Source organism: Trichechus manatus, unplaced genomic scaffold (assembly GCF_000243295.1).
Source record: "Trichechus manatus latirostris isolate Lorelei unplaced genomic scaffold, TriManLat1.0 scaffold00020, whole genome shotgun sequence".
Lineage (NCBI taxonomy): Eukaryota > Metazoa > Chordata > Mammalia > Sirenia > Trichechidae > Trichechus > Trichechus manatus.
In genome coordinates, this window is record NW_004443956.1 from 886,344 (window position 1) to 905,743 (window position 19,400).

The following is a 19,400-nucleotide window of genomic DNA, read 5'->3' on the forward strand; positions in this document are numbered from 1 at the left end:
TTAACCAATGTCATAAAACAATATGTGTACTGACTGTTTAATGAGAAACTATTTGTTCTGTAAACCTTCACCTAAAGTACAATTAAAAAAAAAAAGATTTAATTGATTCCCGTTTCCTATAGAGTACCCCATTAATCCATCTAGGACTACAGAGAAATAACAACTCTCTTTCAGTCCAGGAGCTCGTAATGAATTCATGCTAAGGAAGGATGTCCAATTCAACCCGTTTCATTCCAGTCATTCACATACTCTGACAGGTGAGAGCAAAGTCCTTGGCCTTAATTAAACTGTTAAAATTCAAAGTTGCACTCTCAGCTGAACAAATTGATCTTCTTGGGTTGGTTTGCATGTATCAGAAAAAATAACCATATACTACTGTAACCTGCTTTCAGGGCCTAAGCATTCCCAAATCAGAATGGTAAACAGCTAGGGTGTATCTTAGGAATAAAGAAAGTTGTGCACGTGTAGAAATCTAGCACATGAGTAATTCTAATTGGTTTTCATTAAAACAGGATAGGCGCAGTGTTTAAAGCAAGGGACTGCTAACCGTAAGGTTGGCAGTTGGAAATGACCAGCAGCTCCACTGGAGAAAGATGTGGCAGTCTGCTTCCATAGAGATTTACAACCCTGAAAACTCTAAGAGGTCGCTATGAGTCAGAATCCACTCGACAGCAGTGGGCTTGTTTTGGTTTTGGTGGAGGATGCCATCACTAAGTCTGCCATTCGTATATTATTTTATGGGCATGTGGAAATTGTATTATTACTTATGGCATATCCAAGGCAATGCAAAACAGGAAAAATATGATAATATGGCATCTTTCCTGGTTTTAGGGATCCCAATTAATACATATGACAATCTAAAGATTCTCTTAAACAATAGACAACTTAATGATTTAAAAATTTAGAGAACTTGTAGGTGAATGTTCATGGCAGCACTATTCATAATACCAATAATGTGGAAACAATCCTACTGGTGAATGAATAAAGAAAATGTGGTATATCCACACAACAGAATACTATTCTGCATCAAAAAGAACAAACCACTGATACATGCTACAACATGGATGAAACTCAACATGGATGTACTAACACATGCTACAATTTACGCTAAGTGAAAGAAGCCAGACCAAAAAGACCTCATATTGTATGATTCGATGCATATGAAATAGCCAGAAAAGTAAGTGTGTAGAGGCAGAAAGTAAATCGGCAGTTACCTGGGCCTGGGGGCTGGACAGAGAGTGATTGCCAGAGGGCACAGGCAGATTTTCTGGGATGATGGATGTGTCCTAATACTGACTTATACTGCTGGCTGTGCAACTCTATACATTTACTAAAAACTCATTGATTATACACTTAGGACAGGTGAATTTTATGGCAGATAAATGATACTTCAATAAAGCTGATTTTGAAAGAAAATCAGAGAAAAGAAACAACAGTATAGGCTGAGAGAGATTAGGAATGCTGAGCAGAGAAGGCTGGTCTGTGTATTGACTGGTGGGTAGTGGTGAACAGCCAAAGCAGAATTATTTATATCATCATCTCAGCATTACTGACGGTTATGTCCCTGCTCCTTAGCCCCACCTACGTATATCCACAGCATGTAAGTTTCTTAAGGGCAGGGACTTTACCTGGGTGGTACAGTTAATGCACTTGCTGCTAACTGAAAGTCTGGAGGTTTGAGTCCACCTGGAGGCACTTCTGAAGAATGGCCTGGAGATCTCTACTTCCAAAAAATTAGCCATTGGAAACCGTATGGAGCACAATTCTACTCTGACACACATAGGGTCACCATGAGTCAGACTTGACTGGATGGTAACAGGTTTAGATACCAATTACTAGAAACATGGCTGGCACATGATGGGAAGATTAATAAAGATTTGTTGAATAATTCACTGAATAAAACTCCGTATCATGTCTCTGGAAATACATTTATTTAAATGGTTTATCAAATATATGAAAACAATACATTGCCTTTAATTTATTGTTTTAACCTTGTTTTTCTAGAAAAGTCTACTGCAATGCTGTTGAAAGACAAGGGTTTCTGTTTGTGGTAAACAATAATAGGGTATTTTCTGCTACTGTACTCATGTCAAAGCTTAGAGGGCTAAAGCTCTTAAGAAAAGTCTAATGAAAACCTTAAGAAATAATCAATATAAACTCTAAAGCTCAAATCACAAATTTTCTAGCAATATCAATAATAATAATAATACTAATAATAAAAACCCAAACCCATTGCCGTCAAGTCGATTCCAACTCATAGCGACCTTATAGGACAGAGCAGAACTGCCCCATAGTTTCCAAGGAGCACCTGGTGGATTCGAACTGCTGATATTTTGGTTAGCAGCCATAGAACTTAATCACTACACCACCAGGGTTTCCATCAATATAAAGGAAAATAAATTTTCTATAGCTTAAGAGAATCAACTGTTAAAGGTGTAGGATTTTTAAATGGTCTCTGATTTATAAACTTCTACGGGTAGGGGTTCTATTCAACATATAGATGATTTCAGAAAGATGTTAGATGATGAAGTAATTTCAGGAGAGATGGGAAATAATGCCTAAGGAACCTAATTTATTTTGCTCTTTTCTACAGTAGCAGAAAGAGAGTTATTACCTACTACATAGCTCAGATCCAACCCCCATCTCTTAACTACAATACTAGCAGATTCTGGCCAGAATTACCTTACATTGTTCATCTCTTCAACTTGGTTTGCTTAGATAAGGTGAGAACATATTTTTTTAATCCTTTAATTGCAGTTTCTTATACAGAATTATGGCATTTCTTTCTCTGCAGTAGGTCTAGCTACTACATTTTTCTTTGTGTCTCCATAGCAACCACTAGAATGTGCCCTAATGCCCTGTCTTCTACAACAGCTTTTTAATAACTTCTCTCTTTCTCTGTTCCATTCTGTATTTCTAGTCTTAACTTATTTCAGTTAATAATATATACAGTTTTCTGACCCTCAACCACAATTTTCCAGGTAATACTTTCTGATCCAGAATTCATGGACATTTCCTATTGAATGTCACTTCAAATCCAAACTCCTAAGCCCAACTTCATGTTGACTTGTCATTGCTTTGTTCATTTCTATGCTATAATTTCTCACATAACAATACATAGCTTATACTTCAGACAAATCATTATGCTACTTACAACTTACTTATTTTGAATACATAAAAGACTATAAAATGATTGCAAAGAATAAAAAGAAAGAAAGAAAGAAGGAAGGAGGAAGGAAGGAAGGGAGGGAGGGAGAGAGAGAGGAAGGAAGGAAGTTAACTGACACACTTTACTCATCATCTAGTTTATAAAAAGTAACATCGCTAGTATCTCTCTGGTGCTGATTTCAACCTTTTCCAACTCCATATAGACGTAACTACTATCTTGGATTTTGTTTTTACCATTCTTGTGTTTTTCATTATAATTTGACCATATAAAATTGTACTTCTAATCAATATTTTGTTTACTTTTTCAGTTTGGAACTTATGTAAATGAAATTAAATCACACTGTATGTGCTCTTCTGAGATTTGCTTTTCTTGCTAACACATTCCTGAGATATATCGATTTTCACTGGTGAGTAGTATTTTTCATATAAATATAGCAAAACTTATTTTTCTAGTCTACTATGAATGGAAGCGTGTTTTTTCCCAGTATTTTTTTTAATACAAACGGTGCAACTATGAACCTTCCTTGGGTACATGGACAAGGGGCACATGCCACTCTTGCACAAAGATAGGGCAGTAGAATCACTGGGTCATAGGATACGAACACATCACCTAAGGAGGTGATGATAAAATGACTTACAACGGTCAAGCGGTAAGTTATACCCTCACCAGTAGTGGAGAGGCGTTCCCATGACAGCACATTTCCACCTAAAACCATTACTCTCAGACCTTTCAATATTTCCCATATTCATGGAGTCAAGTGCTTTTATTATTTGGGTTCCAGCTGGTATATTTCTGATTAGTAATAATGTTGAAAGGAGCCCTGGTAGCACAGTGGTTAAGTGCTGGGCTGGTAATCGAAAGTTCGACAGCTTCAACTCATCATCCACTCTGCTGAAGATGACCTGGCTATCTGCTCCAATAAAGATTACAGCCTTGGAAACCCTATGGGACAGTTCTGTTCTCTGCTACAGGGTCGCTATGAGTTGGAATTGACTTGGCGGCAACAGGTTTTAATGATGTTGAACACATTTTCATATTTTTTATTGGCTATTCTACTTTTGTTTCAGATGCAAGTTTATATCTTTTGCCATATCATTTTTTTTCTCTTTTCTTATTACAGATTGAGCTCTGGTGGCACAGTGGTTAAGTGCTCGGCTGCTAACCGAAAGGTCACCAGTTTGAACCCACCAGCCTATCCATGGAAGAAAGATGTGGCAGTCAGCTTCCATAAAGATTACAGTCTTGGATACCCTTATGGGGCAGTTCTACTCTGTTCTGAAGGGTCACTATGAGTCTGAATTGACACAATGGCAACAGGTTTTCTGGTTTAAAGTTACGTATAAATACAGGATATTAAATATTGTTAGTTGTATATATTGTCAATAACTTTTTTCTGGTTTGTGGCTCATCTTTTTACTTTCTTTCTGGGGTCTTTTAATGAATAGAGCATCTAAAATCAAATGTAGTCAAATGTATTCTTAATGAATTCCTTCATGAATCTTTAAGACATCTTGTTTAAGAAATTTTCCCTACCCCGAGGTCATACATTCTCCAAATCATCTTCTATTTTATTGGAATAGTTTCCCTTTCACTATTAAGTCTTTAATCCACCTGGAATGAATTTTTGTGTATGATGTGAAGTACAGCATCAGTTGAATATTTTTCTGCATTGTTAATCCATTTTTTTGCACCACTTAATAAAAAAAAAAAAAACCCATGCTAACTCTCGTATACTGTTTTCACACATGCGAAGGTTTGTTTCTGGGTTCTCTGTGGGTTCTTCTGGCCAACTTATCCAACCCATCACAAAGCCACACTGCACACTGGATTAATTATGAGTGTTTTATGATGAGTCTTGATATCTAATGAGGCAAGTGCCACTTGCTTCTTATTCTTTAAGAGTTTCTACCTAATTTTGCCCTTTGTTCCTCAAACATATTTGAGAAATAGCTTGCCACATTCCACAAATAGAAAAACAAACTATAGGGATTTTCATTTCATTTAATCTATGCATCAATTCAGAGAGAACTGACATATTAATTTTATTAAGTCTTTCAACTCATGGAAATGGTATATTTTTTCCCATTTATCTAGGTCTTCATTAATATTTTCCCATAAATATGTATACTTTTCACTATAAAAGCTTTGCACCTCTTTGATGGATTTATTTTCTACTTCTATATTACTTTCTCCTTTTATTCCATTTTCCTTGAGTTTTTCTGTTGTGCTTAATTAGTACATTCATTTTCACCCTATGGTGCAGTGTTTAAGAGCTCAGGCTGCTAACCAAAATGTCGGCAGTTTGATCCACCAGCTGCTCCTGGGAAACCCTATGGGGCAGTATTACTCTGTCCTATAAAGGTCACTGTGAGTCAGAATCGACTTGATAGCAACTGGAGTGGGGTGCCTCCAGGCACTTACTGGTGGAGATGAAGAACTTTGGAACACTTGCCCCAGTGGAGCAGACACAGGCGGTGAGGCCCCAAGGGGCCAAGTGGCCAAGGAACTAGAAAGAAGAAGCTGAAGAGACAAGGAACACAGGAAGCAGAGCTGTCTCAGTCTCAAAAGGTAGGGCTACGACCTCTGAGGTCTCAAAGTGTGGAGCTGCCACTCAGATGGACTAGGAGCATGGGGCTGCCCAAATACGAGGGAGCACAATTGTCGTTCCATTGGGTCTGGAAGGTGGAGCTGGAGCCCAGAGTCAAAGAGCCTCCATTCAGAATCCAGAGAGTGTGGCCAACACCTAGAGTCTGGAGGGCAGAGCCATTGTATAAATGGTCTCAGAGAACAGAGGATTATTTTCAAGCCTTAAGGGCTAATGTAATATGTTCTGCTGAGTTGCTTGGTGCCTGTTATCCCTTCTTTCCCTCCAATTTCTCCCATTTGTAATGGAAATGTCTAGCTTGTGCCTGTTCCACCAGTATACTTTGGAAGCAGATAACTTGTATGAAGAGAAATTTTTGGATTTTGGACTTGGAGTTGATTTAAGACTTTTGCTATGATATGATTGGGTGAGTGTGTTTTACATTTGGCAAGGATATGAATTTTGGAGGGGCCAAAGGGTAGAATGTTATGGATTGAATTGTGTCCCCCCAAAATTTGTACGTCAACTTGGCTAGTCCATGATTCCCAGTATAGTGTGATTGTCCACCATTTTGTCATCTGATGTGATTTTCCTATGTGTTGTAAATCCTACCTCTATAACGCTAATGAGGTGGGATTAGCAGCAGTTACCTTAGTAAGGCAGGACTCAATCTACGAGATTAGGTTGCATCTTTAGTCAATTTCTTTTGTGATATAAAAGAGAGAAACAAACAGAGAGACATGGGGACCTCATACCACCAAGAAACAAGAGCCAGGAGAATAGCACATCTTTTGGACTTGGGGTCCTTACACTGAGAAGCTCATTGACCTGGGAAGATTGATGACAAGGACCTTCCTCCAGAGCTGAGAGAGAGAAAGCCTTCCCCTGGAGCTGATGCCCTGAATTCAGACTTCTAGCCTACTAGACTGTGAGAGAATAAACTTCTGTTTGTTAAATCCATCCCCTTGTGGTATTTCTGTTATAGCAGCACTAGATAACTAAGACAGCTTAGATCATTAATTTTCATCTATTCTTATTTTCTAAAATAAGTTTTTAAAGGTAAGCATCCCTCTAAATAATGCTTTAGCTACCTCAGACATTTTGTCAGATGGAATTAACACTATTATCAGTTCAAAAATATACTATTTTGCCTTGCCATTTTTTATCTGATCTAATAATTACTTAGAAGTATGTTTATCAAATTCCAAAGATGAAAACTTTCTAGTTTTCTTTTTATTATTGATTTCAGACTCAATTGAATTTTGGTTATATTTTCTTTGTAGTTCAACATGTTATCAAATTTTTTTTTCTGCGTGCTGAAAAAGAAAACATATTCTGCAGTTTTAGCTACTGTGTTATATACATGTTTATTAGCTAGAGCTTGTAATTATGTTCTTTGAATCTTGTATGTGCTTATTGATTTTTTTCTGCTTCAGCTAACAAATAATACAAGAGATAAGTTAATATTTCTCATTATAATGATACATTTGTGTATTTCTCCTTATAATTCTATTTTTGTTTCATGTATTTGATATTATGTATTTTTAGTGAATTAATGTCTGGGAAGGCTTTTTAAAATAAACCCTATTTTAACTGATATTAATGTAGTCATATTTACTTCTTTTGGATAGCATTTAATCAATATATCTTTTATATCTTTTTAATTTCAACAATTCTGTATCCTTTTGAGTTAGATGTATTATTTTATATACAGTTTATAGTTTTTTTTTAACTTGGAGCATTTAGTCTGTTTATTTTTATCATAATTACTGATGTATTTGAATTTATTTCTACATTTTTTCTGCTTGTCCCACTTCTCTACCTTTTTTTCTCCTTTCTTGCTTTTTTCTTTCCCTCCCATGCTCCACATTGTTTGAGAATCATTCACTTTTTTTTCCTATACTTTTAAGTGTATATACTTTAGAAATTTTAAGATGCATACATTAGTTAGAGAAGTCTAAATTTAATCACTATATCTTGCCTCCTCTGAAATAACATAAGCACTTCAGAACAATTTACTCCCATCTCAATATTTATGATAAGGTATACATGTTCATTATTTGTTTCTTCTGAAGTTTGTGTACATTCTGCCCCCTAGAATAAAGTATTTGTATCCTATGAAGCCTAACATTTTCCTTGTGCTTCTTCAGTGAGTAGAACTCTACAAGAAGAAATTGCTAAATAAAAGTTGACACAGTTTTATACATAAGAATTTATTCTGTTAGAATCTGTAATGTTACATACCTTAAAGCAGAGAAAGTAAATGACCAGATAGAGAAAATGGCAATCAAATATTCCATGCACATAGGTCAGACATGGCAATGACGAAAATAAACTACTCTTGGCGGCAATTATTGATAAATAGCATCCTTAATAGAAAAATGTTTTACAGTTTTCCATGATTATTAATTATGGTAGACATAACTAATATATACCAATAACTGGTTCTCCTCTCCTAAGGGACACTCATATTATCCAAGTTATATGTCGCTGTGTGACTTTCTTTGGCAATTAAATGTGAGTGAAGTCACCTGTATTACTTCCCAATGAAAGCATTTAAGAGCCCGTATACAATGTTTCATGCTTTCTGCCCCAGCCTCTTTGACCCAGGTGGCATATGTTTCAGATGGTGCAGCGATAGGGTGATGATGTCTCCATCAGCCTGGATCACCAGGGAGGCTGCATGGGCAGAATATGCTCTGAAGAGTTGTCAGATCCACATCAAACTGGATAATCAAAATACAGTCTTGTGTTGACACAGGGACTTTGGGATTATTTGTTAACTGCAGTACCATATTGGCCCATTCTGACTAATGATGTATTTAACTTAATGTTTATCCTATCAAGCAAAGTGGATACTATTTATTCCCATGTTGGAGATAAGATTACTGAGACAGAGCAAAATTATGTTGCTTCCCAAAGTCATCCACATCTATGTAGCAATATCTGGTGCTGATTCACTTATAAATAAAATATAAGACACGTATGATCCACTGCCATCAAGTCAATTCCAACTCATAGTGACCCTACCGGACAGAGTAGAACTGCCCCATAGGGTTTCCAAGGCTGTAATCTTTATGAAAGCAGACTGCGACATCTTTTTTCTGTGGAATGGCTGGTGGGTTCAAACCACCGTCCTTTTGGTTCACAGCTGAGCGTTTAACAACTGCTCCACATGGGCTCCTTAAGACATGTATAAGCTGATTAAATTAATACCACCTTATTTTATTAGATGCCAGTATAACTCCTACTCAACACTTAATTAAAACATTTGTAAAATGAAATCTGCATTGTGATACTTACTGGGAACTATAAATTCTATTTCTTCTGACATAGCAACTCCCAGTTTATTAGCAGCAAAGCAGCGGTATTTTCCTTGAAAGTGAGATATGTGTCCTTCATTTGGGATCTTGAATGTTCCTGAACTGTTAGATACAATTATCCGGGGGTCAGAGAGATTAAAAGGCTTGTCATCCTTAGTCCATGTGAATCTATAAAACAAAATTAAACTTAATAGTCAAAAAAACCCCATAATTTTCTTCTTAATTTAAAAGTATAAAAAGATGCGTGCAAATGGCAAAACCAAGACATACGGGTTAGTGGACTATAATAGCACATAATGGAATATAACAGAATATAAACACGACTCCCCCCAAAATTTGAAAAAATAGTACAATCTATAACAATGCTGTGACAACTGAGAGAATCAAAACTGAAGGTAGTTTTATTCTGTTCATTTTTTATTTTTATATTTTTTTATGTTCATTTTTTATTCTGTTCAAATTTTTAAAATTTCCAATCAGAATGGTAATGCAGGCCATTTCTGATATTTTGATGGTTGCAATAAATACAAATGTATAATGTGTGTGCATGTGTGTATTTGTGTGTAAAGCTCTAACCCAAAATCCCAAAACACACAAGCAAGTACTATTAAATTTGGTCATATTTTCTACAAGTATTTTCAACATACCTGTCACACAATTGTGACCACAATGAATATAATTACGTCAACTGAGTTGTTCTAGTTATTACGATGGTAGTAAAGACAGTTTTTATGACTGCATTATCTTCTGTTACCTAGGTACTATTTAAGTTACTTAACATTTCAATATTTTTCCTTTTTATGAACAATGTGATAAACAACGCTGCATATTTATCTTTTGGTACTTGCCCAAATATTATGTCATGTCAATTCCTTAAAAGTAAAATGCATGGACCAATAACATAGGAAGTTTCTGGTTTTTTTAATTTGTTGTGAGCTAATTCAAAGGTTTATTTTTCAATTTTTTTAAATAATTTATTTTATTTTTTGTTGTTGTTGAGACTATACACAGCAAAAACAGACACCAATTCAGGTTCTACATGTACGTTTCAGTGACCTTGTTATATTCTTTGAGTTGTATAACCATTCTCACTCTCCTTTTCTGAGTTGTTCCTTACCCATTAACATAAACTCACTGCCCCCTAAGGTTCCTATCTAATCTTTCAAGTTGCTGTTGTCAATTTGATGCCATATAGATAGATCTTAACAAGGCATAATGCTCAAGGCAGACATTCCTTACTTGTTAAGCTAAACTGTTATTTGGTTTTAAGACTTCAGGGGATATTTTTGTTTAAGGTTTAAAGATTATTTTAGGACAAGAGTTTCAGAGGTTTATCCAGCCTCCATGCCTCTTGTGATGGTGGTGCAGTGGTTAAAGTGCTCAGGTGCTAACCCACCAGCCACTTCGAGAGAAAGATGTGGCAGTCTGCTTCTGTAAAGATTTACAGCCTTGGAAACCCTATGGGGCAGTTTCTACTCTGTTCTAGAGAGTCACTATGAGTTGGAGTCAACTCCATGGCAATGGGTTTGGTTTTGAGTCTATCCAGCCTCCGTGGTTCCAGAAAGTCTGGAATCCATGATAATTTGAAATTCTGTTCTACATTTCCCCCTTTTGATCAGAATTCGTCTATAGAATCTTTGAACAAAATGTTCAGTAATTGTAGTAGAGCACCAGCCAGTTCCTCTGGTCTCATGGCAAAGGAAGCAGTTGTTCATGGAGGTAATTAGCCACACAATTCGTTTCCTCCTCCTATTCTTGACTCTCCTTCACATAGGAAGTTTTTTGGAATTTTTTATATATGCTGCACAATTGTATTCCAGAAAAAAAATGTACACAAATTCCCACTCCAGGATATGAGAATGTCAGTCCTTGGGACAGTCAGTCCTTTGGGTAATGCTGTTAAAAGCCTTTTTTTCATTTTTGCAATCTGATATAAAAATAACAATTTTTTAAGTAGATTTTATTCAGCATTTTATATACTAATTATCCATGCAAACTTGGATATGTTTCAGGACACCATATTCTTATACTAATCTATCTATTATTCCTCCAACAGAAATAACATACATTGATGGTACCTGCAGTTTTGTTAGGAATATACCTACCCTCTGTCTCATACCTTCTTTTACTTCACTTTCTATGTTTAAGTTTTACATCCAAAATAATACATAAAGTCTATTTTTTAAAGTTGAAATAAGTTTACTGGGATCACTTAAGAATTCAGAATTAAACATTTCCACTTGAAAGTATGTTGCTTTTTTCCATCATTAAAATATTTTATGATCCTGGATACAACTGTATAGTTTTTCCCTCCCAATTTAGATCCTACATAGTTCTTGTTCCACAGTTTTTGATGTTGCTGTCCCTGTAATTGTTGAGATTGCTGGATTTGTTGTTTCTACTATTGTAAAAGGGATATTTTCTCCTTATTTTCTAATTATTTTATAACTGCTTTGTATAGGTATCTAATTAAGCTTTTTTAAAACAAGATATATTTATAATCAGCCACTTAAGGAGATTCTCCTTGTTTATAAAGCTTGCTTTTGTCCAGTGGATTTTCTTGGGTTTTCAGATAGAATATCAAGTTATATGAATATAATAATAATATAATTTTAATTATACTTTCCCAATATTTATTAGAATTAATGAATTTTTAACATAATTATATTGACTATGACTCTGGAAAAATGATAATAGTATTAAGAGCAGCCTTTGTTTTCTTATTTCTAAATTTATTAAAAATGCTAATAATATTTCACAATTAAATACAATACTGTACATTGGTATGATAAGTAAATTTCATCATTTGTCATCTCTAATGATAATTGTATGTTAATCTCTTTTTATATGATAATTTTGTTAATTAATATTAACATATTTACTAATATTCACCCATCCATATTCATATTAATTAATGCATGCTTCTTCATCCCATTATAATTTTATTAATATTTACATATACTGACTGAATATATTCTATTTGGTAAAATATAGGAATAATAATAATTTAACATGTTAATGATTCACTAATAATGATTTTTAAAATATCACATTATCAGGAAACAGTAACGTTAGTTGCAATACAATTTAAAATAATTTATTTTTATTAAATCTTATCTTCTTCTTAGATACAAAATAATGAAGTAGATCAAAAAATTGCTGATTCCCATTTTAGAATCATCTGGAACTTTAAAATCTAGAATTCTCCCTACAGCTTCCTCCCCACTCCCAATACACATACATTTCTTTCTCCCTTCCAAAACATAGGAGGTACTTGGAAAAAGCTCCTTCAGTGATCCTGATCACCTAGGGTGACAATTATGTAATTAATAATACAGTATTAGAGAGTACTATCCCATACAAACAGAATGAAGTCATCTGGAATGAATTCATATTCCTATGAAAAAAAAAAATCAAGCAACAACCTAGTCACTGAATAAGATATGTGGTACATTTAGACTTGCAGTAATAAGCGTACATATAGAATATTGTTTATAAAAGTGTTAAATTTGACTTAATAAATGCTATCCTTTACTAAGTAAAATAAAGGATTGCTGATGTTTGTCTACCTTGTAAGGGTAAGGAACTGTTGAGTGTTTTTGTTTAGGGTAAGGATTTGTTGACTTATGCCAAGTGTTTAACAAAAAGCACCTTATTTTTACCATGGTCTCGGGGAACATCTAGCTCAATTGGCATGACACAGTTTATAAAGACAGTGTTCTACATTCTACCTTGGTGAGTAGTGTCTGGGGTCTTAAAAGCCTGTGAGCAGCCATCTAAGCTACTCCACTGGTCTCATCCCTTCGGGAACAAGGGAGAATGAAGAGAACAGGATACAAGGAAAAGATGAGTCCGAAGGACTAATGGACCACAGCTACCAAGGCCTCCACCAGGCTGAGTCCACTACAGCTAGATGGTGCCCGGCTACCACCACTGACTGCTCTGACCGGGATCACAACAGAGGGTTCTGGACAGAGCTGGAGAAGGATGTAGAACAAAATTTTAACTTATAAAAAAAGACCAGATTTACTGGCCTAAAGGAGACTGGAGAAACCCCAAGAATATGGCCCCCAGATACCCTTTTAGCTCAGTGGTTAAGTCATTTCCGAGGGTCACCATTCAGCAGGGGAGTTGACAGCCCCATAAAACCAAATGGGACTAATAAGGCACAGCAGTCCAGGGACAAGGGCTAGAAGGCAGAAGTGGACAGGAAAGCTGGTGATAGGGAACCCAAGGTTGAGTGAGGATAGTGTCGATGTGTTGTGAGGTTGTTAACCATTGTCATAAGGCAACATGTATACTAACTGTTAAATGAGAAACTATTTTGTTCTGTAAGCCTTCATCTAAAGTGAGAATAGCAGCACAATTGGAAGAGCATAGTCGATGTCACTGAACTGTGCATGTATAAATTTTTGAAATGGTGTACTTTGTCTATGTGTATTTTCACCAAAAAAAAAAGGTTGAGAAGGGAGAGGGTTGACATGTTGTGGGGTTGTTAACCAATGTCATAAAACAATATGTGTACTACTGTTGTGTGAGAAACTATTTGTTCTTCCAGTCTTCACCTGAAGTGAAATTAGAAATAAAGCACCTTATTTTATAAGAAAATTAATTTGAACAGGCAGAAGAACATTTGTAAAATCACCAACTTTTAGTTTTATAGATACAGCTATCATTCACTTGGAAACAATTAGCTTCAAATATATGAGATTTATAGTCCAACAAGCGTATAATGGTAGGAGGAAGAAAGTAGTATAAACGATGGCATACATTTAAAGAATTCTTTGGTTTGAAGGAATACTCACATTGGTGCTGGATTCCCCTTAGCTTCACATTCAATTTGAAAATATTCATCAAAAGGAAAAGCAACTTGCACTTTTGACTGTTTTATAATTGTTGGAACCTGTTGAACTAAAAATAAAAACATGCATTTGAAGAACACACTCATCAAAAACTTGGCAAGGTTAATATCACTATGACAGAAAGACTTAAAAGCAATTTCTATATTGACAATCAAAAGGACCACTACAAGAATGGAAATCATAGAACGAATCTAACCTTTTCTTTATAACATATATTTAATTCTAAGAATACACCTCACTGCATCTTTTCATGTCTCCATATAGGTTAGTTTTATTTGAACCCAGAATAATGTAATAATTTTAAAGCAGAAGAAAAATCACCCATATCATCACAACTTAAACATGTCTGTTTTCACAGTATTGCCCTTGAGTGTATGCATTTTTACTTAGTCCAATCATTTTGAATGCTCTGGTTTGTATTTAAAATTTTTCATATTTCTCTAGAGTCATTATATTTATTTTACTGCTTTCATATTATTTTTCCTATTGATATTCTAAAACTTAATAATTGATAAGATTGTTTACAATTTTTACCATATGCTTCAGTGGAGATCCTCGAGCATATAGACTTTTCACGTATTGAATTAATCGACCTATGATAAATTTCCAGGCATAGACACAAATGGTAATGAATCTGGATAAGTGTTACTATCATTTGACAAAAGCATATTTCACACAAACAATGCATGAGTACAGTGGTTTCCCCACTGAACACTACCACTGAGAATGTCAGAATATTTTACTAATTTTGGAGAAGGAAAACAGAACCTCTTCATTCTCTTTATTGTGATTTGCATTTATTGCTTTTGATAATAAATGTTTTCCTTGGGCTTGCTTATTATTTGTCATTTCACATTTTTAAATTCTCCTTTCATTTCTTTTGTCCACTTACTTGTTGGGGGCTTAAGGCTTTTTTTTTTCTTTATAGAAAACCTACCGATAATCATTCATCTAAAGATAAAAGCTAATAGGGTAATTTTTTAATGAATAGATTCTTCATACTCAAACACCCTTTCATCATGAGATATGCTTTGTTAGTATTTGCCAAGTTACATAACCCTGAAACAAATTTTTAAAAAAGGGAGTAGGTGACCTTGCCTCTCACCAAGTCAAGTGGCTAGATTATACGTCTGAGAAATTATGATTATAAAATAAATATATTAATGCTGAAGATATAAACTTGGGTTAAGTTTGAAATAGGACACAGATCATGATGTATGTAAAGGTCTACTGCTGACAGTCAATATTTTTTCAAGTTGACACGTCTCTGTTTTAGAATAGTTATTACAACCTCTAGTAAAAGGACAGAATTAAATTAATAAGGAAGTGCAAACTGTTCATCAGCAGGAGCCTGACTTTGGCAAATATGTTTTGAGAAAAGCAATCTGCCAAAGGCACAGAGCTTGATTTAAATGTGTAATATTCTGCAGTGGAATTACAAAGAGCACCCTAAACTCTGTGGCCTTCAGTCAGGCCCTGAACCACTCTCTCTGTTTTCTCATTTGTAAAGCTAAGAATTTGGCCTAGATAAGTTGTTCTCAAAGTGTTTGCTCCAAGGACCCCTTTACATTCTTTAAAATCATAGGATATCCCAAAGAGCTCTTGTCATGTCAGTTCCCGGTATCAATATTTAAACAAACAAACACACCAGCCTGAGACCAGAAGAACTAGGTGGGTGCCTGGCTACCACCAACAACCGCTCTGACAAGGATCACAACAGACAGTCCCAGACAGAGTGGGACAAAAATGTAGAACAGAATTCAAATTCACAAAAAAAGACCAGACTTACTAGTCTGACAGAGAATAGAGGAACACCCAAGACTACGGCCCCGGAAAGTCTGCTAACCTAGAACTGAAACCATTCCGATAGCCCTTTTTTCAGACAAAGATTAGACAGGCCTATAAAACAAAAAATAACACACCTGAGGAATGTGCTTCTTATTTCAATCAAATATATGAGACCAATGGACAACGCCTGTCCTAATGTAAGATGAGAAGGCAGGAAAGGACAGGAACTGGACAAATGGACACAGGGAACCCAGGGTGGAAAGGGGGAGTGTGCTGGCACACTGTGGGGATTGCAACCAAGGTCACAAAACGATACGTGTATAAATTTTTGAATCAGAAATTAACTTGAGTTGTAAACTTTCACCAAAAGCATAATAAAAACCAACAAAAAATAGTTGTCATGGAATCATTACTGATTCATGGTGACCCCATGAGTGTCAAGAGTAGAACTGCGCTCCATAAGGTTTTCAATGGCTAATTTCTTGGACGTGAATCACCAGACCTTTCTTCCAAGGTGATTCTGGGAGAACTTGAGCCTCCAATCTTTGGGTTAGCAGCCAAATGTGTTAACTGTTTGTACCACCCAGGGATTCTCCATCACTATTTACCATATCAGAAATTAAAATTGAGAAATAGTAAAAAAATATTTATTTATTAATTCATTTAAAACAATGCTTTTACATGTTAAAAATAAATAACATATAAACACTAAATGTAATGAGAAGAATTACAACGTTTTACATTATAGTAAATTTCTTTAATTTCTGGCTTAAGAGAAGACAGCTGGATTTTTACATCTGCTTCTGTATTCAATCTGTTTCAATAGGTTTCTTTGTTGAAATATATGAAGAAACTGCAGATAAGCAGTTGAAAAAGGGTGGAGCATTTTACAGTCCTTTCTGATAGGTGTGGATAGTCTCCTTGGGTGTAAACCAAAACTCAACAAGTGATAGTTTCTTAAATATTTACTGCAATGTGGAATCTAAAACCATATCTATAAATGTTTCATGTTCTGTTACATTAAAATATTTTACCCATAGATCTTTTACCCATGCATGTTTTGTAACATCACACATTGGTCATTTGGAAAAATATTAGTTCATTGAATTATAAGAATCTTTCAAACATTGACCCATTTCATTGTGTTGTTATTGTTAGGTGCCACCAAGTTGGTTCTGACTCATAGAAACCTATGTACAACAGAACAAAACATTGTCTGGTCCTGCGCTATCCATTTCATTACAGAATATCAAAAAATCACTTTTGTTAATATCATCACTGAGCTAACCAGAAATGTCTTAAGTGTTGGGAAGCTGTCAAGCTCATTCTCATTTTTGCATGAAACACTCAAATTCTATCATTGACAACATACAGTAAGTCTCCAGGTTATGAACATCTGACTAGCAGACAAGTCATACTTGCCCTTTAATGTTATGTAAATTTGCCTTCACTTTGAAATGGTTGGACCAACCCCTACTCGCAACAAATTCTTCATCACAATCAGGTTCACTTGCTGCAAGTGCAGCTTTCAAATTATTGAAAAGGCTTTGAGCCTTTTCTTGCACTAACCCACCCACTGCTATAGAGTGGGTCCTAACTCATAACGAACCTACAGGACAGATTAGAACTGCCCCATATGGTTTCCAAGGCTGTAAATCTTTACGGAAGTAAACTGCCATATCTTTCTCCACTGGAGCAGCTGGTGGATTCAAACTGCTGACGTTTTGGTTAGCAGGTGAGTGTTTTAACCACTGCACCACCAGGACTCCATTCTTGCACTAAAGTAAGGCTAAATAAGAACCATATGCACCTGTTCTGACTTACCTACAAATTCGATTTGAAGACACACTTAGGAAGAGATCTCGTTCCTAACCCAAGGACTGCCTGCATATTGTGAGTTGTTTTCCTTGAAGTGACAGGCTTATTTGGTTCCTGTTTGGGAACATGCCTGCCATTTACTCATCTGAGTAACCATAATTTGTCTGTCAGTCCTACTTTCAAGTAAAAATGGCGTTCAGTTTGGGAATCAAATAATGATACAATCACAGAATAGACAGAATCATCCTACTTTGTTACATAGCAAATTTATGTGGCTTTCCAAGTTCATCCCCCAAGATAGTAAACAGAATGCTCTCATGGGTCAAGATTTAATAAAATTAATAATATTTACGGCTTCACCAAGACAATCTTAAGTGAAAGTGTTTTGTTTTTGTTTGTTGTGTTTTTGATTTGTTTGTTTGCTTGTTTTACCACGAGAGTCCACGGCCATGAAGAATACATTGAGTACTGGTACAGTTTGGTGCCAGTGCAATAATAATCTGTGCTAAGATGACAGCAGTTTCACTTTTGCTTTTACACCATCAGTCTAAATGTCAACACAGTGAAAAAGAATAAAATGACACCTTACTTTTATGAAAACTGCCTGATCTTGTAGAATGCCTGAACGCATCTCTGAAACCCACGGAGTCCAGGAGTCACATTTTGAGCCTCGATGGCCAGCCTAGAGTAATAACTAAATGCCCTTTCTAATTCTAAAATTCTATTTACTTTACTTTTGCCTAACAAATGTAATAAGTGAGATTTACTAGCTTAGGGAGATCAGCTCAGGTTCAGTCTTCATTCACTGGATATTCATAAATTTTTTAATAACATGAAAAAGCACCTATATCTTCACTGACATTTACCTGTTTCTGATTACTACTATTTCTAAGCAGAGCAGGTCTTGAGCTTATTGAAAATTCATGTTATTTAAATTTTATTACAGTTATAAATGGTGAGGGATGATGCACAATAGCAACAGTCCCTTAGATATCAGCTAATAAGTTGTGAACAACTTGTTTATTAGGACATTATTCTTTCTTAAATTTGCTAAGGTTGTAACATCTCAGCAATAAGTAATTATTCAGGGAATGGAGCTAATAACCTTTGGGTGTTTATAAGAATATATTTTCTACATTATAAATCCTTCCCTCCATAATTAGACCAATTACAGAGACACGAGACTCGTTGACATTCAGATTGGATACCTACCTGCCTTAGTTGCATTTGCTAGAGAGTGCTCTAGAGTACTGAAATAAATGGATAATATTCAGTTGTTCTGAAAACATGACATTAATATTTTGTAACAATTGTTATCTGAGGACATTACAGCATGAAAATGCGTAAGTAACTGAGACAACTAGATTAAAAATATGTGCTATGGAATAATACAAAATTCCACATTCTTCACTACTGATGAACGAAGCGAGAAAAGATGGAAAGCAAATGTATATGCCAGAGAATATAGTCGGGAATCTGAATTAGGAATCCCAGGGGATCTATGTTGCTACTGGAGGAACAAAGGAAATTATTAACTCCTTTTCTGCAGGCATCACCAAGAATCTTGCTCTTAACTCAGTACTGTATACTCAAACCAAAACACTCGCTAAAGATGCCCTACTTCGGCCTCTTGAGCAGCTTTCAACACACAGGCAGGTCAGTGATTAAATTTTATATATTGTTAAAAAAAAAAAATTGGCTATTGAGTCAACTCCAGTTTATGGCGACTGCATGTGTGTCAGAGAAGAACTGTGTTCCACAGAGTTTTCAATGGCCGATTTTTCAGAAGTAGATTGCCAGGCCCTTCTTCTGAGGCACCACTGGTGAATTTGACCTGACAACCTCTCAGTTAACAA

The 19,400-nt window shown here is 35.5% G+C and overlaps 1 protein-coding gene across 3 annotated transcripts in view; it reads right to left on the reverse strand.

The window, feature by feature from the left end:
* Positions 1–19,400, reverse strand: part of CHL1 (cell adhesion molecule L1 like) — a 110,732-nt gene that overhangs the window by 86,954 nt on the left and 4,378 nt on the right. For all 3 annotated transcript variants that reach the window (XM_004372697.1, XM_004372698.1, XM_004372696.1), the window contains exons 2-3: positions 13,882–13,987; positions 9,057–9,244 (exon numbers count right to left, since the gene is read on the reverse strand). In XM_004372697.1, coding sequence (XP_004372754.1) covers positions 9,057–9,244; positions 13,882–13,987 — 294 coding nt within the window. The remainder of the gene's footprint in view (positions 1–9,056; positions 9,245–13,881; positions 13,988–19,400) is intronic.